At 36.7% G+C, this 26,292-nt stretch overlaps 1 protein-coding gene across 5 annotated transcripts in view; it reads left to right on the forward strand.

Annotated features, from left to right (window-relative positions):
* The first annotated feature begins 12,060 nt into the window (after window positions 1-12,060).
* The window catches only part of TMEM106B (transmembrane protein 106B), a 29,966-nt gene continuing 15,734 nt past the window's right edge, over window positions 12,061-26,292 (forward strand). Inside the window, exons 1-5 of one of the 5 annotated variants that reach the window (XM_043588983.1) lie at window positions 12,087-12,294; window positions 14,794-14,887; window positions 15,330-15,551; window positions 18,799-18,862; window positions 25,400-25,559. In XM_043588983.1, coding sequence (XP_043444918.1) covers window positions 15,332-15,551; window positions 18,799-18,862; window positions 25,400-25,559 — 444 coding nt within the window. In that variant the 5' untranslated portion in view covers window positions 12,087-12,294; window positions 14,794-14,887; window positions 15,330-15,331. Of the gene's footprint in view, window positions 12,386-13,740; window positions 13,843-14,371; window positions 14,888-15,329; window positions 15,552-18,798; window positions 18,863-25,399; window positions 25,560-26,292 lie in introns of those variants that run through there. The other 4 variants (XM_043588985.1, XM_043588981.1, XM_043588982.1 and 1 more) reach the window with 4 other exon arrangements.

Here is a 26,292-nt window from a genome sequence, read left to right on the forward strand (position 1 = left end):
AAGCAGGCTCCAGGCTCTGTGCTGTCAGCATAGAGCCCGATGCAGGGCTTGAACTCACATACCGGGAGATCATGACTTGAGCCAAAATTGAGTTGGACGCTTAACAGACTGAGCCACTCAGGAGCCCCTGAATCTGCTAATATTAACAAATTTTGAATCTTTGATCATGAGAAGGTGTATGGGTCTATAATTTTCCTTTCAGGTATTGTATTTACCAAGTTTTGATATCAAGGTTATGCTGCTTCATAAAAATGAGTTGGGAAGTGTTCCTTCCTGTGTTTTTTAAAAATTTATTTAATATTAGTTTTCCTTTTTATTTAACACTTGATGTAATTTAATGTAAAGTCACCTGAAATTTGAGTTTTCTTTGTGAGGTTTTGATAACAATTTAATTTCCCTAATACATGTGAGCCTACATAGATTTTTCTATTCCTTTATGTGTCAATTTGGTAAGCTGTATTTTTTAAGAAATTTACTCAATTATTTAAGTTACTGAATTTACTAACACAATGAAGAGATTCTCAACTTCAACATTATGGGTATTTGAGGCTTTGCTATGGGAGGATGCTCTGTGTTTTGTAGGATATTTAGCAGCATCCGTGGCCTATATCCATAAGATTCCAGTAGCACCTCTTCCCTTCGGTTGTGACAACTAAATTATTTCCAGATACTGTGAAATATCCCCTCTGGGAAAAACTGTCCCCACCTGAGAAACATGGGCATGAAGTTATTCATAATATCCCTTTATTGTGTCTTTAATGTTTGTAAGATATATAATGATGTCCCCTATTTTTTTAATGATATTGGTAATTTATAATTTCTTCATTTTTTTTGTTAGGGTTTTATCAAATTTATTAATCACTTCAAAGAATAAACTTTGACTTTATTTTCTCAGTTTATCTTTTACTTCATTAATTTCTACTTTTATATGTAATATTTCATTTCTTCTTCTTAAGTTAGGTTTAATTTTATCTTCTCTTTTGTTTTCTAATGTAGAAGCTGTGCCTTCAACTTTTTTTTTAAGTTTATATTTTAAAAAAGGAGAAACAGAGGGAAGGGCAGAGAAAGAAAGAGACAGAAAATCCCAAGCAGGCTCCACACTGTCAGTACAGAGTCTGGCACAGGGCTTGAACCCATGAACTGTGAGGTCATGACCTGAGCTGAAATCAAGAGTCTGACACTTAACTAACTGAGCCACCCAGGCACCTCTCTTCTTTCCTAATATAGGCAATTAATGTTATAAATTTCCATTTTACACCAGTTTCAGATGCATTCTATAAATTTTGATATATTATGTTCTCATTATAGAATTTAAAATATTTCTCACTTTTCCCCATGTGATTTCTTCTTTGATTCATGGATTATTCAGAAAAGAATTACTTAATTTCTAAGTATTTTGCCATTTTCCAGATATTTTTCTGTTACTGTTTTCTAATCTATGGTCACAAAACATGTATTATATGTTTCTGATTTTTTTGAAATTTATTGAGACTTTTTTATATGCTAGCAAATAATTGGTTTATCTTGCTGAGTGTTATTTGTGCAGTTGAAAGGAATTTGTGCTTTTAATTGATGGATTTCATATTGTATTAACTTCAGTGGATCAAGTTTGTACACAGTGTTATTCAAATTTTCTATACTTCTGTTGATTTTCTGTCTATTTGATCAATTATTTATTATAGTTTTGTCTATTTCTCCATTTAATTGTGCCAATTATTGTTTTGTGGCTTTAAGACTCTGTTAGTAGCTGCATACATGTTGAAAACTGTTATATCTTCTTAAACAATGACTTTTACCACATGAATTTTCCCCTGTATCTCTGGTAATACTCTTTTTCTTGAAGTTTTATTTTTCTTATATTACTATGGTGGTACATTCTTTCTTATGCTTACTGTTTTCATAGTATATCCTCCCCTACTTTTTTTACTTTATCTATCTTCAAATCTTAGTTTACCTTCAAATAATAAAGAAAAATATAAGAACACTGCAATACTATAATTGTATTTACATTTCTTTCTACATTTTGAGCCCTTTTGGGTATATATTTTACTTCTATGTATGTTATAAACCCAAACTATATCATAACTATATTTACTCAAGATATACAGCTATAGATAGATATAATGGATGAAATACATAAAATAAAGATAATAAAAATTACTGCTATATGTTTATTCATATAGCAGGACTTCTACCTGGTATTATTTCACATTAGCCTAAAGAACTTCTAAAATTTCTGCTAGAAATGTTCTGGTGATCAGAACATCTCCTTGTATTCCAAGTATTCCACATATAGTGTGGTAGGTCATTTGATACTGTCCTGGAGATATCAGATATTTTCTTCCATTTGTCCTTTTTTCTGCTCTTTATATTTGGTTTGTATAATCTCTACTAATCTGTCTTAAATTTATATAGTTTTTTCTCTGCTACTTCCAGTTAGCTGGTAATACTATGAAGATTTTTTTATGACTGATATTTTATTAATTTTTCTAGTATTTCAATTTTTTAACAGTTCCCATGTTATCCACTTTCTCCACAGACCCTGCAACGTATTTATAATAGTGATTTTAAAGTCCCTTTCAGATAATTTCAACAAATGAGCCATTTTTGTGTTTACCTCTATTAACAGTTCACTCTTGACCAAGCTCACACTTTCTTTTGCCTTCACACATCTCATAAGTTTTATTAAATGCTAGATATAAAAAAAGAGAGAGAGAGAGAGAGACAGAGAGACAGAGAGAGAGAAGGCTAAATAGTATTTGCCCTAAAAAATATCTTGCCAGTTTTTCTATTGGACTTCTTTGTTTGGAAGTTTAAGTGTATTAATACTTTGGATTTGCTAAGTCTGGATTCTTTTGAAGCTTTAATTACAGTGTTTAGTTGCTTAAAACATGCTTAGGTTCTCAGCACTGGAAAAGCTCTAGAGATTACTTGTACCTGATAGCTCATCCACTAAAGTGCTACTCTTTTAGCTCAAAAGCCCAGCTTCCAGCATGTCTGAGGGTTGTCTTTATTCCTGTCTTGCCTGTCTTACTGTGCCTGAGTGTAACCCTCTCCACCCCATTGCCTTGCCCCAGCCTTCCAAGGGCTGCTGCAGTACAACTTAATGAAGGCTTGGAATCCTCAAAGGGACTGCTCCCAGCAATCCTGCCTCATTCCTGCCTTTCACATACTACTTCTGAGCACTCAGTTAAGACCTTTGGAATAGAGTTAAAGGGTGGATGCACACTTACTCTGACTGGAGCTCCATGAGATTGTCATCTATCATTCCAACCCACACACAACCATTAAACATTGGCTGGTCTCTCTTTATGTCTGTTTATGGTGCATTTATGTAGTATAAAGGCAACGTATGCACCATAAACTGTTCTGTAAAAAATGAAAGCAGCTGTGATTCTCTCCTCTGTTGGGAAATTCTCATTACCTTTTGGATTTAAATTCATTAAAGTTTGTGTCCTCAGGTCTGATAAGTTCACCCCCCCCACCCCCCCCACCCCCCGCCAATTTTTAAAATCCTTTCTTGCTTGTGCTTGTGAACTGGAGCAAAAGTCTCTTGTAACTTCAAAATTTCTGATTGGGCTCTGTATTTTTCCTATATTATAATCCTTTCAGAACACCTCCTCAAGGGTTTCTGGACCCAGTTCTCCACTTTGCCAAAGTGGTGATAACTCCTACTAAAAAACTGAAAATACTTCTTTTCTCCCCTAACCACTTAATTTTGATTGTTCTCCCTTGCATTCATGTCATAAAAAGCTACTTGATCCCTTGTGACTCATATCTGGCCTTGTTTCTTATTCCCTGAGCTTCTCATACCAGTCATGTCTTCCTTCTTTTCTTCCTGTGCATACTTGGGTTTCCCTGTACTTTGAAAACAAGTCTGACCTTTGTGCAGACATATATATATATAAGTAGAACTTACCTTAAGGCTTTTGGTTATCATTAACCTCAATTATTGGATTAGTACCTGCCAAAAATGTATTACTCATTTTTGTTGGCTGAACTTGTATTATGTTGGCTTTTTGTTCAGGGTTTCTTATTCTATTTTAAGGATTGCTTCTTCCTGAAACTTTTTGTTTCTTTAATACTAACCATCTTGTCTAACCCTAAAATCTGAAAACACTGCTTCTCAGCTTTTGGACTCACCTTTTGAACTTGACTAGTTATCTAACTGAGCGCATAAAACTTGTTATCATGCTCTGACTTCATCTATATCTATGGCCACTGAAGAAGAAAAATTATTTTTGTCATTACTCCTTCCCTTTAAGTACAAGAACTCCAACTTGCATAGTCCCAGTGTCTTTCAGATAACATACTGGATTTGTTGTCTCACCTGGATTGCTGTTCTGATTATTTAACACATAACCTCAAAATATTAAACATAGGCGATAGTAATTAACATACTATAATACTATAAGAATATATTATTCTCTATAGTATCTCTATATGATCTCTATAGAATCTCTAATAATCTTCAGTTTTGAAAACATATGTATATATATTTTTACTATGGTGGGCTTCAACTAATTCTTGACTCCCAGTAACTATTACTAATCTAATGGCCATCTTGGTCTATCAGCCATCTCATTGATCTCATTACAACAGTTTGTCAGGAAATAAAATATATTAAACAAGTTCATGAAATTTCAAATTATGTAGCTCTATTCCTCAGCTACATCATTGATTTTGTTTAGGTTTAAAAATTTCTTTCTCCAAATTCTATATTTAACTCCTCCCACAGTCTTTCAGGAAATATTCAGTAATAACCACATACTGTTGATTCTATTTCCCAATTATCCCTACCTATTCACCTTCTCTGTTCCCCAGGCATCATTAACTTTGTTCTGGATCCTTCTCATATTTCTTATCTGGTCAGCCTCCACATCCCATCTACCCACTCCTCATTCATTTTCGGTAACAATTCCAGAATAATCTTTCTAAAATGCATATATGGCCATAATGATTAGCATTAAGTCATAACTCCTTAACACACAGGATCCTTCATGACTAATTTGTTTTCTCAGTTTTAGCCTAATTTCATTTTGCATTTTTGTCCTCATATGTAGACCATGTTCTAGTCATACAGATGTTTATAGTTAAATATATCATACTCTTTTATAGCTCCAGGCTTGTGCACACCTTCTTTTCTTCCCGGTAACTCCATTTCCAGCCTTATTCAGCTAACTCCTTCACAAATATCTCCTCCTTTAGGAAGTCTTTATTAATCCCTAAGTCAGAACCAAATGCCATTCTCTATACCTGCTGTGCAAATTCTTATCATAGCACTTATCACATTATGTTGTAATTGTTGATTTACTTAACTCTCTTCCCCACTAGGCTCTAAGTCATATTAATGAATGTGATGCCATCAAAATTAAGAACTTCTGCTCTTTGAAAGATAGTTAAGAGAATGAAAGCACCACAGCAAACTGGGGTAAAATTTTTGCACATCATATCTGATAGAGTCCAGCCTTATTCAGAATTAAAAACTTCACAACCATAAAAAGAAAACAAAATAATAACAATAAAAAATGGACAAAATTTTGAACACTTCACCAAAAATGTTAAAAAGATGACAAATAAGCACGTGAAAACATGTTCATCAGTAACCCTTAAAACCCTTAATATATATATTATATATGCATATATATTATATGCATATATTATATGCATTATATTATATATGCATATATATTATATATATTATATATACATATATATTATATATATAATATATATGCATATATATTATATATATAATGGAGTATTACTCAAGAATCAGAAAGAATGAAATCTTGCCTTTTGCAACAATGTGGATAGAAGTAGAGTGTATTATGCTAAGCAAAATTAATCAGAGAAAGACAAATATCATATGACTTCAACTCATATGTGGAATTTAAGACACAAAACAGATGAACATAAGGAAGGGAAGCAAAAATAATATAAAAACAGGGAGGGGGACATAAGAGACTGTTAAATACAGAGAACAAACTGAGGGTTGCTGGTGCGGGGGGGGGGTTATGGGTGGGGGGATGGGCTAAATGTGTGAGGGGCATTAAGGGGACACTTGTTGGGATGAGCACTGGGTAGTATATGTAGGGGATGAATCACTGGATTCTACTCCTGAAATCATTATTGCACTATATGCTAAGTAACTTGGATGTAAATTTAAAAAAAAAAATTAATAATAAAATAAAACAAAATAAAGAAAAAAAAGGGGGGCACTAGCATTCCCCCCTACCCCCTGCAAAGAAAAGAACACAAGGAAATTTTTGTGGGTGTGAATAGATTCATTATTTTGATGACGGTTATGGTTTCACAAGTATATACGTATGTTTACACAGCATTCTTCTATCATTCACATACCTTACCATATTTCATTGTTTTGTTGAGTTACCTAGTTAGCTTACTAGATTTTTATCAATATAGATGGACAGATATTATTTTTGAGATTGATTTCTTAGAGATAAAAAAAGGTCCTTTCAGAAACACACATTGTTTCTGTTCAAAGTAGAACACTGACTTGAATGAACATTGTCCTGTACTGATACCCAATGCCCACTTCTGTATACTAATATTTACTAATATTACTAGTGTTTCTTACTAATTTACTAATATTACTAATATAATGCTACTAATATTTTTACTAATATTTTTTAAGGTCATCATTATTAATTACTAGTGTTCGAAATCTGAAGAGTAATTTGGAAATCAGCAGAACTGAACATGTGATATTTCACAGTGATATTTAAGAACTTTGAAAAGTTGAAATTAGCATGTCAAAGACATACATTCTGACATATCTCTTACAGATGTGCTAGCTTCTATTTGCCTCCTCTGTCTTAAATCTAAACCTAAATCTAAACTCATCCTATGCATTTCTATGACTCATGAAAATTCCCAGAAATCTTTTCTAGGGATCCCATGTTAGAAAATATAACAAATAGTAAGATTAACAGACCAAGCTGTACCAAACTGTCATAATTTAGAAGTCAAGGCATGGAGGAGCTTTAGAAGCAGTGTTTAGGAAGAGACAACAAGCACAATGAAAATTAAAGGACAGTTTGAGGTTAGCACAAAAATCTTAGCATACATTAAGATGAAAATGTAAATGAGGGGAACCTGGGTGGTTCAGTCAGTTAAGCCACCGACTTCAGCTCAGGTCATGATCTCACGGCTCCTGAGTTCAAGCCCCGCATCGGGCTCTGGGCTGACAGCCTAGAGCCTAGAGCCTGGAGCTTGCTTCGGATTCTGTGTCTCCCTCTCTCTCTGCCCCTCCCCTGCTCGTGCTCCTTCTCTATCTCTCTCAAGAATAAATAACATTAAAAAAAGATTTTTAAGTAAATGTAAATGATATTTTCTCTCTTAAATTAAAACTTTTTAGCTCTATGTAATCAGAAAATCCTAGGAACTCTACGGGTGTTTTGTATTATTGTATGGAGCTGTGTTGTCTAAAAGAATATGTCCCAGCCACATGTGGCTATTGAGAACTTGACATGTGGCTACTCAGAACTGAATCACAAAATTTTTTACTTCATATGAAACAAATGTAAAATATCTCATTACTTTTTATGAAACAATAATGTCTTAGGCATATTGGGTTATTATAATTAAACCTACAAATTTCCTTTTATTTTTTCTAACATGGCTACTAGAAAAGCTAAAATTACATATATGGCTTAAATTTATTGCTCAATTACATTTTTGTGGGACAGCACTGGTATAGACACTTTCCTCCAGTGCTTGAACTGATAATTGGCATCTCAGAGGAAGAATTTCCATATTTATAGTTAGTTCTTTTAAGTTCTAGTCATTCTATTTTGAATAGAAGAACAAAAGAAGAAAGAATTCTAAAATTTTGATAACAGTGTCATTGTATTTTTTTTTTTAATGTTTATTTATTTTGAGAGAAAGAGAGTGAACAGGCGACAGGTAGAGCGAGAGGGAGAGAATCCCAAGCAGGCTCTGAGCTGTCAGTGCAGAGCCTGGACGTAGGGCTCAAACTCACAGACTGTGAGATCATGACCTGAGCTGAAATCAAGTGTCAGACTCTTAACCTATTGAGCCACCTAGGCGCCCCAATGTCACTGCATTCTGAAGGCACTGGAAGGATATCACTGTGTTGATGAACAAATATTAATTGGTCGTTTTGTTATAAAAAGAAGTCTCTAGGCTAGTCTCATAAGAGAGAGGTTGAGATAAAGGTAGCCCCAAACTGGTCTGTGCAAGAGAAACTCCCCATTTTCATCTCTAGCAGCTTGAGAAAAAGGGGTTCTGGGCTTCAGAACTTATAGAAAAGCATTTGGGAAAAAGCTCAATGGAGAGTGAGGGTGGGCTGCCGGGGAAGGAGAGATGGAAGAGACTGGGTTTAGGAAGAAGGGGAATCACTACAACATGACTCTTGGCAGAAAATGAACTTCGAACTTTAGTGAAAAATCAGTGTCTGATATTGTTTTAAGTTGTTCCGTTGGTTTTTGTTTTTTTTTGTTTTTTTGTACTTAAACCACTTTTTAATTTCTACAAGTCTTTGGTAAACTGTTGCACATACAGCTTTTTGTTCATGGTGACTTGTGATATGATGGAAAAGAACTGTGTTTAAACGTGTGGCAAAGGGATATAGAGAGAACAAAGAAGCATCCAGAAGCAGTGACGAGACAGCACACAGTGACCAAGACTTGAGCCAGGAGCTAAGCACATCGAATAATGACAGTAAATTATCAGCAGAGCTGTAAGCCCTTCTTCTCAGAAATATTTAGAAAAACTGGGGAATGCACTCCATTGAGGAAGTGTAATGTAAGTAACTAGAGTCCTTTCTTTGGTGCCTCACAGGTGGAGACAACACCAGGTGAAGTTGTCACACAAAGGAAACTTTGTTTACAGCAACTACAGTAGATCACTGTGACTAACTTCCAAAGCCATGATTCCCTGAGTGGCATTAAGTGGGTTTCTTTTATTTAGGGTTAGGATGACTATTCAGAAATGGGAGCTTTGACATCACAAGTAAAGGTGGGTATAACACTGCACAGGCACACTTAGAAAACATGCTGATACACGCATCTTAGGCTAAATAAAGCCTATACTCCTCCATGGGTGGAGACTTTAACATAATGAAGCAGAGGTAACTGTCGGACAAGGAGAAGGAGCTATGGGCATGCTCGCAGAGCAGTTATAAACTAGATGATGTCTGGAGCTCCTGGTCTCAGGTAAGGCATGCTGGGCCTGGCTCACTTTTGAAATGGCACTGGGAGTTTTATCACTAATTTATTGTCTCTGTTACTGTTATAGTTAGGCTATGTCCTGGCCTCTTAGAGATGTTAGTTTTTGCATTTCCTTAAAATTTCCTTAAATCACTAAGATTTCCTTAAAATCATTAACTACTGAGGTTTCTGCTTTTATTTGTAATTCTGACACCTTCTAGGGAGTTCCGCAAGTATGTTAGGGCAAGGAGAGCCAGTAAGATCATGGAAAATAGCTGGGGGCCTAAAAATGACTTCCTTTTCTGAGGACCCCTACTTCTTTCTACTTACAGAAGGTTCAGGTTATTTCATTTGCATATTGCTAGAAAGGGTGATTCAGGAAGACTGGAGAACTAGAGAGTTACACTGGGTAATTACGTATGCAGAATTGCTACTCAATTTTCAGTTTCTCACCTACTTCCAGTTCCTATTTCAGATTTCATATGTAATGAAAAAATATAAATTTATTTATGGGCTCTAACTCGGTTTTTAATTATTATTTTTATTTGAGAGAGAGAGAGAGAACACACATGCAAAGTGGTAAGGGAGCAAGAAGAGAGAGAGAGACAATACTAGTCGAGCCCAATACTAGTCAAGCTCCAGGCTCAGTGCAGAGCCCCACCTGGGGCTCGATCCTACGAACTTGGGATCTTGACCTGAGGCAAAATCAAGAGTCAGATGCTCAACGAAGTGAACCACCGAGGCACCCCTCTAACTAGATCTTTTAAAACATTTTGAGTCAAAGGATACTAGATGTGGAAATAATAAGTTCTCTTACTATAGAAGCTCCCTTAAGACTTACACTTTAAATTTTTAATTTGATTTTTTTATTCATTCTTACCTCAAATTTATTGCATTATATTAAAGGATTACTTATATGGTTAAGGCATTTGTATTTTTTAAAACGAAGACCCATAAAACACTGAATCTATTTGGACATCTTTCCACAATTCATCACCTTAGGTGCCACTGAAGAACTCTGAAAAACCCCTGTAGCCAGAATCATGGGTGTCCCATTTCATAAATAAAATTTAAAACTCATTCCTTTAAATGTTAAACCCAATTTAAATAACGATGATACTTTTTTAATTGAGGAAATTTTTTAAAAAGTTGTGAAAAGAGGATGAATCTGTTCAGAGTTTTCTGAAATGTGGGTCACCTAGTATTAATATACCATGATTGAATCCTCTATCTCTAATTCATAATTATAATTTCCTAAAACAACTTTTGCGAACGAGAAAATGTAACACCGGTATTGTACTGATTTAGGTCTACATACAACCATTTTTATCTAAATGGGTTTTATAACCCATTTTCTTGCCACATTAATACTTTGTCATTTTACAACCAGGGTTTTTCCAGTGGTCTTAATGGACGGACTTTATGAAAATCTGTGAACCCTTTGAAAATGTATACAAAATACTGTTGTGTATCTTTGTTTGCCACTGGAAGAGGGGGTCTCCAAGATTCTGATTTGTGTAGTCAAGCTACTTTGAAAAGTCAAACGATGTTAGTGGAAGATGCCAGCCCCTCCCCCTTCCTCCACCTTTGAGAAAGATTTGGCTAAATAAGAGAGGCTGAATGATTTAATCAATGCCCCATTATTGGGCATTTAAGTTAAATGAACACAGTTTGTACAGAAATCTTTTGAGAGTTCTCATTAGCTTTAGGAAAAATTCCAAAGGGTGGGCTTGCTGGGCGAAAGAATGTGAAAATTAAAAGTTTTAATACTCTTTTTAAAAAACTTTTTTTTTTTTTTTTTTTTTTAGTAATCCCTACACCCAGCAAGGTGCTGGAACTCACCACCTCACCACCTGGAGCTAAAGAGTCAACAGGCTCCTCCGACTGAGCCAGCCAGGTGTCCCCAAATGTTTAATTCTCTTCATATGTATTGCTAAAATGCCTGTCAGAAAGTTATGAAACTACATTTTCCCCAACATTGGCTGAGAAGGCTTATTGGCTCACATGTGTATGTAATAACTTTAAATCTTAAATTGCATATTATTTTGACTTATATTTCTTATTTTTACATCTTAGTGTTCCACCAGTTAAACACACTGATCCCGTCAGAAGAGAAATAAAACACTGTCACTTCCTTTCTTGGTTACTATGTATGCTGTGACCGTGATTGTAACAATAGGTAACATTCATTAAACGTTAAATTCTCTGAAGGCAGCGAGTCTAGTCTGCAATTGTATTGTTATTCTCATCTTCCAAAGGAGATAACCTAGCCTTTGAGACGTTGGGGACAGTAGCCCCAAGCCACAGCGATAAGTTGAAGCACAGGGACTTGGGCTGGGATCTTAATCCTGCTGTAACCACGTACTTAAGGGGGAGGGAGCAGGAGGGGGAGTGGAGGGCGGTGAACCATGTGCAAAACACAAGCAAAACCAAAACAAACAAAACTAGGGCTCCTGCCAAGCTTGGTTTCCTTCTACTGGGTTAGTTTCTAAATTTTAAATGATGTGACTTTTCGGCTGTCAGACGCGTGTCTACCAACCAGTTTATCCTACTCCCAGCGTCGCCGAGTGTCAATCACGGACGACTCGCAAGGCGTGGATAGAAAGCTTCTTAGCTGAGGGTTTGATGTAGATAGTGTATGTTTTTTTTCCCCCTTTGCAAAAGGAAAAGGCCTGACAGGAAAAAAAGAAAGAAAGAAAAAGGAAGTACTATTATTTTTAAATTTTCCAGGGCGAGAGCGGCCAATTTTTACCTTCAAGACTTGAGAGAGACCAAGGTAACATAACCTGGAGGGTGCACAATCATAGCAGTTGCCCTTCCGGACTTTAGCAGGGGGGAGGAAAGACGCATGCGTCGTGCGCACTGCTGGGTCACACACCTCCTAGGAGAGAGCTCTGCGCAGGCGCGGACGCAGGTTGCAGCAGCGCCAGGCCTCAGCCAAAGCCGTCGGTCTGCTGCCCCTCCCCCGCTCCGAATCCGCGGCCGCCGCTTGTAGGCCTGTAGTCCCAGCCCCAGCGAGCCGGACTGCAGACCCCGTGACCCTATTCCCTGGCCAGTGCGCGCCGGAGCAGCTCGGGACTGCGCAGCGCTCTGCGTGCCGGTGAGTAATCTGAACGCGCAGGCCCTCGGTCCCTTTTTCGGAGTAGAGCCCAGCGGAGGCGTCCTGGGAAGAGTCAAGCGGGAGGAAAGAGGTAGAACGGGGGAGGCCGCAGGGGAGCCAGTCCAGCCCAGCGACCCAGGGGGCGCTGAGGGTTGGATAATGGCGGTGTTTTGTCACCACCTATCCGGACCCAGTCTCCTGCCTAGGGTTGATTCCAGGTTCCCACACCTTGTGCGGCCAGGTGCCCCCTGCTTTTGCTCTTTAGTGTTTTTTTTTTTTTTTTTTTTTTTGCACGGTTGCCTTGATCTTATCTTTAACCTTTCCAGAGTAGGCTGTGTGCTGTGTTTTGTTTATGCAGCTTACAAAAGGTGCCGGCTTTCGTTATCATAGAAGAAAACGACCCATTTAGATTGGATGGAATGCTGTACTTTTTCCCCCCCTCTCTCTGCTAAGTCTTAGATCCATGTTGGGTTTTCAGTAAGAGATTGCGATGAAAACATTGCATATAGGGAAAAGAAAGGGGGGTGTAGCACCTCTTCATAAACCAATGGGTTTTTAGGAATAAAAGTGGCTAAATACTGTTTGATGTGAGGAATATCCAGTAGGGAGGGCGGGGATACCTAGTGCCTAAGTCTGGTGCTTGTCGGTTAGCGTTGCTGAAATAAACACTTGTCAGAGGCAGACTCATCAAGACAACTGTTAGATACAGAAAGAAAACAGGTCCAGACTGAGAGCCACTTGATCTTGCCCTCTGTGCCTCCCTGTCCGCCCACCCCCCTTCCCCCAAAGGATTCTTTGGGATACATCTTAAGACTCCTGTTGTTGCTAAGATCCCAGAAAGGATGGCTCGGTGGCCACACTGCTGAGGCCCCTGATCCCTGCTCAACTGATATTCCAGACAGGTCCCAAGGTCAGTGTGTGGAGATAGTGATGTTAATTCACCCCTGAACCACCTGTGACTGGCAAATTGGTTTGGCCTGGGTTTAATGTCACTGAGACAAGCCAAGAGAAGATGATGCATTTGTGGACGTTATAGATCATTTATGTTTTTCAGTTTACATGGATAATGTGTACATAGATTTTTTAAAATAGTAAAATAGTGAAAATAAGCACCTTCATCTTTTCTACAATTTTAAATTGATCTGGTTGTGAATATTTTTTATCCTGCTGTATATACTATGTTTGAATGATCCCAGGATGTGGGTGGCATGCCAGTATTAAAAAGTAAACTTTTCTCCATATTATACTATAACTTGAATTACTGAGTGTCAGTTTTCCTTACTCAAATCAAGAATTTCTAAAAGACATGCTTATCTCTTTGTATGAATGTCTATAATAATACATTTTTAGGAACTGATAAAAGATAAATGGTCAAATTTGGAAAGAGCAGAAACGTTATTTGTAATTCTGCTTTCCCGTTTTATTAATTTTCCCTGAGAATGTCAGCAGATTGGATTATATGACTTTTAAGTTCATTTCATCCTGAAAATTGTATGACTCAACTGCAGTACTCTTGCATTATGTACCTGTGGAGGTGATTTTGTATAGGTATGGTATGTATGTAGGTACTACCACTTATTCTTACTTGGTTTTAAGTTTATGTTAAATGTAAATTTAAATTTTACCCATGTTATTTTTGATACTGTCACCCTAAAGTTTTGAAATTCATTGTTCTAAATGTTGCTTTGTATTGGTGAATTCTGTTAAATATCTTGGGATATTAGTTTCAACGTAATTTTGAAATTTCAACTCTGTCAACTGTTGAATGAAAGACAAATCTGCGGGATTTGGTTTTGAGTTGTTTTTGTTGAAACTTTAAAAGTTTCAAGCTAGACATGTGAGAATGAGAAGGATTGTGGATTTTATTTATCAAAAAGCGCATGAATTTTAAAAGGCTGAAAAGTACTACTTCTACTTTTTAAAAAATTAAAAAAAATTTTTTTTTAAACATTTATTCATTATTTGAGAGACAGAGCGTGAGTGGGGGAGGGGCAGAGAGCGAGGGAGACACAGAATCCCATGCAGGCTCCAGGCTCTGAACTGACAGCACAGAGCCCGACTTGGGGCTCGAACTCAAGGACCATGAGATCTTGACCTGAGCCGAAGTCAGATGCTTAACCGACTGAGCCACCCAGGCGCCCCAGAAAAGTACTGCTTTTGACTTGGAACCACGGTTTAGGGGTACAAGAGCACCTGGTTCCAAGGGTCCCAAATTGACGAGGTTCGACCACTCACCACTAACAATATCCAAAGGCAGAGAGACAAGTGGTAGCGAAACAAGAGAAGAATTTATTTCAGTGAGGCCAGCATGGGAAGACCGTGACTAATGTCACAAAGATTGTCTCCAAAGTGCTAAAAATACTTCTGAGTTTATATAAGGAAAATGTGGGACAAAGGTGGATGGGTACGTGCAGGTAGCCAGTAAGTCCAGATCGATAATTGTCTTGGGGTCTGGAAAGCCCTCATTGCTTGAAGGGCGTGTTTTGCTTACCATCACAGGATGCTTGGCCCTCAGGGTCTTTTGCCTGAGAAGAGATAAGCTGGAAAGAAGAATTTAAGCACCTAGAAAGTACAGACTGAGGAGGAACAAGAGGTGGTTAAAGTCTTCTTTCAAACTTACCAGGTGATCCAATATAATAACAGTCATAATCTGCCTAAAACATCTTTAGCCTTTCGTGCTAATTCGTTTAAAGGTACAATATGTTTTTGTTGTATTCTAGTGAAGACCGCTTTCTTTTCAGAGAACCTTAAAAAGTGCAAACTTATGTGCAATTTTAATGTTTGAGAGCCCATTCTCTTCATGAGTCTCATATGATACCATTTTATAATAATTTGTTAGAAAAAAACACTTCGGACTCTTGGCTCCCTTGTTTCAACTGTTACCCTGATTAAATATAATTCTAATCCAAAAAGTAATTTGAATATTCCCTTGAAGTTTGCTCTATGTTAATTATATTGGTATAAAAATCCCATAATGTTCTTGAGTGTACGTACTTTTACCCTGATTTTATCATAAGATATTTCTTTTTCTTTAGACATGGGAAAGTCTTTTTCTCATTTGCCTTTGCATTCAAATAAAGAAGATGCTTATGATGGAGTCACATCAACTGAAAATATGAGGAATGGACTGGTTAATAATGAAGTCCATAATGAAGATGGAAGAGGTGGAGATGTCTCTCAGTTTCCGTATGTGGAATTTACAGGAAGAGATAGTGTCACTTGTCCCACTTGTCAAGGAACAGGAAGAATTCCTAGGGGTATGTGTTACTGTGTTATTTTTCCATTAAAGAGTTATTCCAGGCATTTGCACTGGATTTGTAATGAATTTGTAATGATAGCAAACCCATAGATCAAAGCACAGCCCGTTGTGTTTTAAAAACTTGTAGGATTAAAGTTAAAACTGTGTATCAGTTATCTTCAGTTAAACGGACACAAAGAGACAAACAAACATTTAAAAAAAACCCATAAACACATTCAGGTTTACAAAGCAGTAATGAAAACCACCCCTCTACGTCTAGTATTGTTTTCTTTCCCCCTTGTGATACTAGATATGCAGTGTCTTTTGACTGAAAAGTTTTAGTCCTATTTGGTCATAGTCACGTTGGGCACTAGGAACAATTTAAGTAATTTGGTGACCTAATATTTTTAGTTCACGATGTAAAGAATAATAGCAAGCCAGTCATGCCCTAATTAGTTATTTTTAAGAGGAACTACATGAAAACGGTTGGTAAATGAAGATGGGTCATACGGGGGGGTGGGGGGATCAGTTGGTGGCATATCATAGGGAAATTCAGAAGGGAGTAATCTTCATGTGTTGTTTGTAGCCTACACAAACTTTAGTAGAAGTGGCGACAGTAGAAATCATGAAAATACTTTGTGCCATCCTCATTTTCTGCCTGGTTGAAGTTGATAGGTAACCCTGGAGAAACCATGAGGGAAGGGCAGTGTCCACATAAGGTATACCAGAGTTTCTAAGCAATGCATTAGGTTGGGGAAGTTTATCTATGAGTTGGCCTTTCAATGTGTTGGCTTTATCATTGCAGGGAAAAGTACCTGATACAGAATAAAAGGATTTTTGTAGGTGAAGGGATTAGTGCCTTAGGCTAAGACAGAAAAAAAAAAAAAAAGGACCATTCTGGCAATCGGGTTATGATTTTGAGGTATAACCACTTGGCTTTTTTGGCAGCCTGGAAGTGGATTGTGGATAGTAGAAAGTCAAGGATGACTCTGAAGGTATTTTTGTCTGAATAGCTGGAAGAGTGGAGTAGCCGTTAATTAAAACGGAGAAAAGAAGGTTTGAGTGTGTATATCCAGGGAGAGATCAGGAGTTCTGTTTTAGAGATGTAAGTGTGGAGATGCATATTTGACATCTAAGTGGACCTATTTAGTAGGGACTTAGTTGTAATTGTCTGGAATTCAAATGCAAGGCCTTGGCTGGAGTCATCATAATACAGGTGGTACTTAAAGCTGAGTTGGATGAGAGCACCAAGCTTATCAGTGTGAATGGAAAAAAAAGAGACCCTAATGCTGAACCTTGGGACATTTCAACATTTCAAACTCAGTGACAGGAGGAAGATTTAGCAAAGACAATGAAAAAGCAGCTAGAGTAGAAGGAGGAAATTCCGTTGTATCTGTGGTGTCCTGGAAATAAATGGAAATTGTACCAAGGAGGAGAGAGTGTACAACTGTTAGATGCTACTGATAGATCGGGTAATGTAAGGAGTGAGAACTGACCATTGGCTTTGGTGATGTGGATAGAGACCACTGGATACCTTTAAAAGGGCAGCTGTGGCAGGTTGCATATAGGACGTATAGCGTGGGATCAATAGTGCATAGGAGGAGTGAAGCTATGTAGTAAGAAAGTAGTATTTTTGAGGAGTTTTACTATATATATATAAGCAAAGAATAGAGACGGTAGCTGGAGGGGTGCTCTGAGTCAGGAAAGGGAGTTTTTAAAAGATGGAGTGAATAATTTGTATGCTGATGAGAATGATAACATAGAGGAAAAAAAGGTGATAGTGCAGGAGATGGGAGAATTATTAGATGTAGCACACAAGAGCAGGGGGCTGCTCTTACAGAGGAGCACCTGTAGTTTACTCTTTGTAATAGGAGAGAATGTAGAGTGTATGGACACAGAGACAGGTAGGTGCATAGACGTGGTGGGAGCTTGTGTAAGTTCTGTTTTGTCACATGATGAGCTAAGAGTGAGGATAGGGAAGGAGCTATTGGAGATTTGAAGACAAAGTTGAAGTCTGAAATTGTGGTTTTGGAGAGTCAGATTAAGAGTGTGACCTGGGTAATGTATGATGACTGACATTAAAGGCCACTTGAGATTAGTGATATAAATGAAGCCAGTGAGCATAGTTGTATGTTTTTCTCTGTTAATATTTAGCTGTATGGATATCACCATAGGAGCTAAAAGGTTACTTTTAAGCAGGATTGTAGTTTAGCCAAATGAACACCACCAAACAAGACGGGATATGTGTACACACAGAAAAAGACATGTGTATGAAATATATATTTAAATGTGGTGTGGGGAGGTAGTGTAAATGAGGAGAGAGTTGTGGAAGGGGCAGGGAGGAATAATGGAAGCATTGCAGGAAGCTTTAAAAGAGAATTTGACTATGGGGTGCCTGGGTGGCTCAGCTAGTTAAGCGTCCGACTTCGGCTCAGGTCGTGATCTCATGGCTCCTGAGTTCAAGCCCTGCGTCGGGCTCTGTGCTGACAGCTCAGAGCCTGGAGCCTGCTTTGGATTCTGTGTCTCCCTCTCTCTCTGCCCCTCCCCTGCTCACACTCTGTCATTTTCTGTCTGTCAAAAATAAATAATCATAAAAAAAAAAAAAGAGAATGTGACTCTAGTGCTTTAAGAGTTATTACAAACAGCCTAGTTCTGATGAGATTGGAAAAATTGGCATATTAAAGATCTACTTATCTGTTAAATCTGGATATAGCCCAACCCAGGAAATAAAGGATGGATTTTGGAGTCACATAATGCAGACAATGTGTGGCCTAAATGAGTTGTGGAAGGCTCATTTTGTGTAAGCTCTTGAAGCATGAGACTTTCTGTGTGTCACTTTTGATTTTCAAGAATATAGTGTAGGAACCTCTGTAGTTATAGTGATTTCAGGACAGCAAGGTAGCGCTATTTCTTCTGCCCTTATCCAGATACCCAGATCAGAATCTAAGTGGAAAATACACAGTTGAAGGAAGTCTTGGTGAATTCAGGTCTTCTGAAAGCTGGGTACTTTTTAGATTTTTTTCAGTAAAAAGATTACTCTTCCTCATTCTTTGTATTATTTTGTCTAGACATCAAGCTCTGAAAGATAAATTACCTCTTTTAAAACTCAATGTCTACTTGATAATTTTTGAAGATTTGAGAGCAGTTTACTAAAGTAATGAGATGAGAGCTAGGTTGTAGTCTGATCTTTCTAAACCACACTTAGATAGAAATCTATATGTTAATTAATAGTGTTAATACATTTCTAAATGTACTTTTACTTTTAGGGCAAGAAAACCAGCTTGTGGCATTGATTCCATATAGCGATCAGAGATTAAGGCCAAGAAGGACGTAAGTGATAAGAAAATAGCAAATTTTTTTGTATTCTTTGCTTTTTGAATTATGTGTAATTACTCTAGTTTAACACTATTAAAATGAAAAATGTCATCAGGTTGTTAAATTATGCCATTAGATGCTTTGTATTATTTAAAAAAAAAAAAAAAGGATTCCTGGTTGGGGTAAGGTCTTCAAAGCAGCATAGCATCTGAATTTTCTCAAAAATCTATTTACTAAAACAGACAAACCTAGAATAGCAGTAGGAAACACAAACATTTTCATCAAAAATGAGTGTTAAGGTTCTCCTACTCACCCTAGAATGAAGACAGAGCAAGGATCAGAAAGTGTTAGCAGCTGTGGGGAATTTGTGAAGAGAAACAAAAAGAATTGCAGAAGGTCCTAAGAGCCCTGATATACCAAGGAAATGCTCTGATACATAGTACCCAAAAAGAAGAGGATCCCACTTCCAGCAAATACTTATGGGAGTAACCTGTCAAAAAATAACCTGGGAGGCCTCCACTTCCTGTACCTTGGAGAGAGGGCAGAAAAGGTACACAGAGGCCACAGAGATTCACTAAGGGGATTTGAGAAGATCAGAAGGAACTAGACCACCTTGAGCCCTCAAAGACCTTAGGAAAACTCACCAAAAACTCTTCTAAAAGGACAGACATATCCTAAGGAAAAGCCTATTGGGGATTAGATCCATTTTGTACAGGGAAAGAATAGGGGAAAAGGAGGAAAGTTTCAAAAACTAGAGAGAGAATCTCAGAACCATAGAAGTGGACATACAAACAGGCCATCTTAAAAAAAAACAAACAACTTTATTACAACAGAGGATGGAGTTTAGGAAAGCCACCCTGGCCCATCCTCACGGAAATGGAAAGCTTCTGTGAAATGTACAAAAACATCTCATTTAAACACGAGCAACAAAAAATGTTGCAGTGAAGTGTCACACAAAGTCAGTTAAAAAGAAAGAAGAAGAAAGTGAACTGAAATAAAATGTTAACAGATCATGGAAACATATCAGAAAAACAGATGAAAACTGTAACTTAAGAAGCCTATAGAAGCTATGACAGAACAGCATGAGTCAGAAATTGAAAAGCTCAGAAGTGAGATGACTAAACAATATGAGGACGTGAAATAAGACTATGAACCCCTGAAAGAATTAGAAAAAAATAATTTCAGATATGAAGACAAGACTGAAAGAACATAGTGCAAACTGATACCATGGAAAGTGTGGCGAAGGATATAGAACGTACAAAGGAGTAAATGAAAACACAGACACATTAATGAAAAGTATTTAAGGTAAAATGGTATAGAACACAAGGAAAGAAGATTGAACAAACATGTAATTGAAGCCCCTGTAGAAAAACCAAAGGAATCAAACTGAACAAACACTAAATACTCAATTCGAGAACACTTCCCTGAGGTAAAACAAGACATGAACCTACATACTGAAAAGACACGCCATGATTTTAAATTGTGTGCTACCCATCCTAGTGAAAGTACTGGACTTTGATGGTAAAAAAACAAAACAGAAAAACCCTTTGAAAAATCCCAGGCAAAAGGATCAATTTATAAGGGACAGAAAATCAGATTGGCATGCTTCTTGACCACAGTGCTCCAAACAAGTAATCAGTAGAGCAGCATATTTAAATATGTATCATTGGAAAGAAAATGAACCAAAAATTTTAAAAAGTCAGTGTGACCCTTTATTATAAATTATGTAGATGGTTATGCATATTCAAGAAATTAGGCTTAATTCCTTTATAATCTTAGGATGAAAAAAAAACTCTCTAAGTATGATTCAAAATCCAGCGAGGAAAGAAAAGATTAATTAATTTGACAAAGTATAGGTTAACTTTTACAGGTTGAAAACAAAACCTTAGTTGAAGCCAGAATATAAATGGCAAACTGGGAAGCGATGTCTGCACGTTACCACAAACATATGGCCAATATCCTTACAGTATAAGGAGTTTCACAATTTGAGAGGAAAAGGCCACCACCAAACAAAAAGTAAGATATGAACAGCTCATCCACAAGAAAGAAATGCAGATGTCCTTTAAAACATGTGAAAAGATGTTCAGTCTTGATCATAAGAGAAATACAGATTAAAACATTGAAATACCATTTTTTATCTATCAGATCAGCCAGGCTCCAAATTTTGACAGTGTATTTTGTTGGCAACACTGTGTGAAATGACCACATCCATACCTTGGTGAAAGGGAATTTGATGTTATCTAGCAAAATTACATAACACATTTACCCTTTCGCTCAGGAATTCTACTTTGAAAATGTTTTCCTGAGGATCATTGTCAAATAAAGTATGGTTTTTATCCACTGTGCCAGTGTTTTATAATAGCAAAGGACTAGAAGTAATATAAATGTCCAATAATAGGATTCGGGTAGAATAAGTCACGCTACATCTATACAATGATAAAATGGAAAAGGAAGAACTCTGTATTTCACTACAGTTCATATCTAGAGTACGGTTTTATCTGAAAACACACACATGCATACAGAGAAGGAGAGAGAAACAATGGAATGATAAACCTAAGACTAATACAATTGATTACTCTCAGAATTTGGGAGGGAACTTGGAAGAGGGAACAGGTAAGCACGTGAGATCTCTGTGTGTATGTGTATGTATTTATATTGTTTGAACTTTACAACCATGTACATTTTTTTTAAAAAGAATTTAAAAGTTTAGAAATTGGAAGTAAAATTTAAAAAATGCTAAAAATTGAAACAAACTGAAACAAATGATTCTAACTGTATATCCGGTTGTTGGCATGACTGCAGATGAAAGAATCACTTTAAGTGACTTGAAAACATTGCACTTTGACTGTCAGTGTCTAGGAAGATGTGTTCTAAATGACAAAGATAACTACCAACAAAAGCTTAAACTGTACTCAGTAGCTGCATTGTTAGGAGTAATGTTAGTGTAATTTTGGAACTTCTTTATGTAAAGCAGATAAGTAATTATGTACTAATGTCATTAGGGAATAAGATTCTTAGCCTAAAAACAAAGTGATACAAGTACAAAATCAAATAAATTTGTTTTTTTCATTTCCAACCAAAGATGGAATCATAGGGACTAGGTTTATTCTTATGTCTGAAACAACTAAAAAACTGGACAGATAAATGAAACAATATTTTTAGACAGTGGACATCAGCCAGTACAGGCCAGTGATATCTGAGAAAGGGAAAGCTAATGATGTAAACCCTATGATTGTACCACTTTACTGTCTAGGAAAAGATATCAGATCACAGTACAATGGAAAGAGAGCAGGCAGAGCTTAGCAGTACCCCTACACTGAGGAGATAGATGGTCCTGGGAATCTTGGAGGCCAAGACCACAGTTAGTAGGGCAAAGTACCAGAGGATAGAGAGTTACCACTGGGTACTCTGTGAGTGTCTAGCTGAGTACTGATCAGTGTATATGTGTGAAGAAAGCCCCTGAGGCTGAAGGAAGAACCATACAAAACAACACAGAGGGAGCAGTCCCTAACGCTTCTATAGGACCAGGGATAGTTTCCACCAATCAGTGTGGAAAATCTCATAATTCAGAGGGAATCGGGTGGAGTACTCAGAAGGTTATTTCCACAGTAACAGAAAGAATTAGCCCTAGATTAAAAGCTACAGTACTCATGCTTAACAAGACCTAAAAGCAAATGTCAAAAGGTTTAAATTCTTTTCAAGAAACTCAACTATATCCCAATACAGAGCTCAAGAATATATGTAGGAATTCCAAACTATCCTGCATTCAACATGGTAAAATATATGAGTCTGTCATCCAATTAAAAATTACCAAGCGTGAAAAGAAGATGAAAAATAGAGCCCATAATGGGAAAGACCATTTATAGAAACAGACCAATAAATGGCATAGAAGAAAGCATTTGACAAGGACAGTGAAATACTTATTTTAACTATATTCTGTAGTTTCAAGAGATGGGGCTTAAGAATAGACATGGAAGATATTTTAAAAAGATCCAAATAGAATGTTTAGAAATGAAAACTACAATATCTGAATAAGATGAAAACTACATGGGAAGAGTTAACAACAAATTAGACACTTCAGGAAAAAGGAGTGAATTTAAATACATAGCGATAGTAAGTATTCAGAATGAAATATGAAGAGAAAAATACTATTGGACGGCAACCTAGACACCTATTGAGTACCTGTGAAATCAGTCACTGTTCTAAGGCCTGGGATACAAATTGTTCAAAAGTATCTTTGGTATAAGGGAATTAATGAATTTATCGAGGAGATAGACATGTAAGCTTGTGATTACAGTACCTTTGTCTTACCTGTTAGAGGTATTTCCAGAGTACTATGAGAGCAGAGTATGGTAGAATCTAAATTATTTTATGGAATTAGGGAAGGCTCCAAAGAAGATGAAGCATTAGCTGAATCTTAGAAAAGTAGAAAAAGTTGAGGTAGACCGTTAAGACAGAAGGAACAGTATGTGCATAGATGAGAGTAACAGGCTGGAATCCGGTTTTTTGCCTAAAGTAAATGCTGCTGTTGGAAAGTGGTAGAGATGAAGCTTGAGAAAATAGCAAGGTCCACACCATTAGTAAGCTAAGAAATCTGAAAACCGTAGGAAGCCCCTTAAGAATTTTTAGGAGTTTCAGATGTGCAATGAAAAAACAATGACTCATTTTTTAGTAAAACTATAATATTTTAGGAACAACTGTGGTTCTTTAAGTTGGGGGAGTTGTGATGAGGTACTTAGGAAATTATATTTATTTATTGCTTTTGTCTGCATATTTTAGCTGTATCATTTAATCCTGAAAACAAATCTACACATTTTAGAGTGGAGAAAAAAGGTAAATTGCCGAAAGTGTTGCAAGTAGCAAATGGCAAAAGTAGAAATGTAACTTGAGTCCAAATAAGCCACATGATCTTTATAGCTTTATCAGTTCTCTACCTCCTAGGATTCATTACTGTCCTAGAGCCATAAGAAAAATGATGACTGGTGAATTTTATAATAGACATCTATAGTCTTCATCAGTGTACTAGCCAGTTTTTCAATTTGGTAGGAAATACTATGTGGAATGTTTATCCCATCAGATTCATGGCTGTAAACTTGGGGTGCAGAGTAATTTAGGACATTGATCATATATTAACACCTGGAGCTGATTTATAGGCCCTAAATCCTAAATAGATTACGGCGGGCTCACCTAGCACTAATTAAAAATAACAACACTAAAATAGAAGAAAATTCAACAAAGTTCAGATTTTTTTTAGTCATGATTTCTGAACTCTTTTTTTATACCTTTTTTAGGGGTTTGGTGTAGAGTAGGTACTATAAATGTGTGCTAAACTATTCAGTAGGTAATCTAGTAGTGATCATCACCCTACTCCGGTTTCGAGGAAATCTAGAGTGAGTGAGTGGGAACGTCTTTGTTTGCTCAAAACAGTAGTGTGGGCCTAGTGGTAGTGACTTAGCGAATCTTTGTTTTATTTTTTTTTTTAAACCATTTTGTTCTCTTTTCTTAGACAAAATACTCAGAAACATAAAACATGTGCAAGAGTCATTTGAAATAGCAGTTGTGGGGCAGGCAAAGATTACGTCTATTAAGGCATTTGGGAATTGGTGGGGAAGAGAAAGTAGGAGAAAGGATAAAATGAGTATTTAATGACTAGGACATAAAGAAAAGATTAAGTAATATAAAAGACCTAGTTTTTTTAAAAAAATAAAAGGTGCTGTGGGCTTTGAGCTGAGAGCTGTTTATTGGAGAAACCAGGAAAATTTTACTTTGAAACCCTATTTTGAGGATAAAATTGAAGATAGAGGCAATTTTTATCTCTGGAGATTGGAAATAAAGAGCGGGAGATGGAAGAGATACCTGTCAAGGAGAGTTAGAAGACTAGGAAAGGCATGGAAAGTTTTTTGTTTTGTTTTGTTTTTTCTTGTCTTATATCTGCATATTATTATCCCCTTTCTTGATTTTCAAGAAACAGCTTAATAGCATCATCAAAACAGAGTTGATTAATGTAAACAATATTTTAAAAACTGAGTACATAAATACTTTGGGATGAGGAGACTCAAAAAGTCTTAGACTTAGTGAGATTCATGAGGCTTGTGGTTATGTCATTATACTTTTAAGGGCTTCACAGGTGGTTCTGATGAGCAGTCACTTTGGGAATCACGTGCAAAACTCACATGAAAATTCTGCTCTGCTAAATTCAGAAGGGAGAGAAGGGACTCTTGAAATCCATGTTTTTATAAAGTTCTCCAGCTTAATTAATTCTAGTGTGCAGCCTGGTTTAGGAATGACTGTAGTTAATATTCTGCCTTCAGTAATCCTGAAATCCCAGTCTCCAAAAAGGTACATACATCTTTTAAGGAGAACATTTTAACACTTTATAGACCAGACCCAACACTACTAATTACTTTTATAATATAAAAAAATGGTAAAATTACACATTTTTTCCTGCTGGTATAATAGGGGAAAAATTCAAGTTGAAAATATCTTCTCTAAATGTTTCATTATGTAATTTTTGATGCACATGTATTTTCATACTCTCATTTTTGTTTTCAGAAAGCTGTATGTGATGGCTTCTGTGTTTGTCTGTCTGCTCCTTTCTGGATTGGCTGTGTTTTTCCTTTTCCCTCGCTCTATTGACGTGAAATACATTGGCGTAAAATCAGCATACGTCAGTTATGATGTTCAAAAGCGTACAGTATATTTAAATATCACGGTAAGTACAAAATTACATTAAAATATTTGATTACATTCCTTTATTATATTAAGTACACTTTTGTCCCTCTGAGAGAATATTAAATGTGACACTGGTCAGTTTGCTTTCTGTATATCTGCTGTTGATCTTTTCTATCATTTCTGGTTGTGCCGAAAATGGCAAATAGTAAGTACTGGTGATTGTGTATACAGAATCATTTAGCATTTGAAGTTGCCTTTAAAATGGTAAATAAACTAAACTGTTGTTGACAAAAGAATATTTATAGTCTGTTTACTTTTCAGCCTTTGAATAGCTTCTTGCCAAGTGTTAAAAGTAGGTTGATTCTATAAATGTTATAAAGGTAACATTTTCTTTTCCTTATATATGGTGAAATACAATTTTTACCGTTTTAACAGACTATTCCTGTATTGTGTCTAAAGATAAGGTACAAGTGCCTGTTTGATTTCTCTTATAAATTAGTATATGGGGAAATATCCATAGTGTTTTACTGTCCAGGAAAACACTGCTGTCTGTGCTGAGAGCTCAGAGCTGGGAGCCTGCTTCCGATTCTGTGTGTATCTCTCGCTCTCTCTGCCTCTCCACTGCTCATACTCTGTCTCTCTCTCTCAAAAAATAAACAAACATTTAAAAAAATTTTTTTTTAAAAAATCATTATTTGAGGGGCGCCTGGGTGGCGCAGTCGGTTAAGCGTCCGACTTCAGCCAGGTCACGATCTCACGGTCCGTGAGTTTGA

Source organism: Prionailurus bengalensis, chromosome A2, assembly GCF_016509475.1.
Source record: "Prionailurus bengalensis isolate Pbe53 chromosome A2, Fcat_Pben_1.1_paternal_pri, whole genome shotgun sequence".
NCBI classification, from domain to species: domain Eukaryota; kingdom Metazoa; phylum Chordata; class Mammalia; order Carnivora; family Felidae; genus Prionailurus; species Prionailurus bengalensis.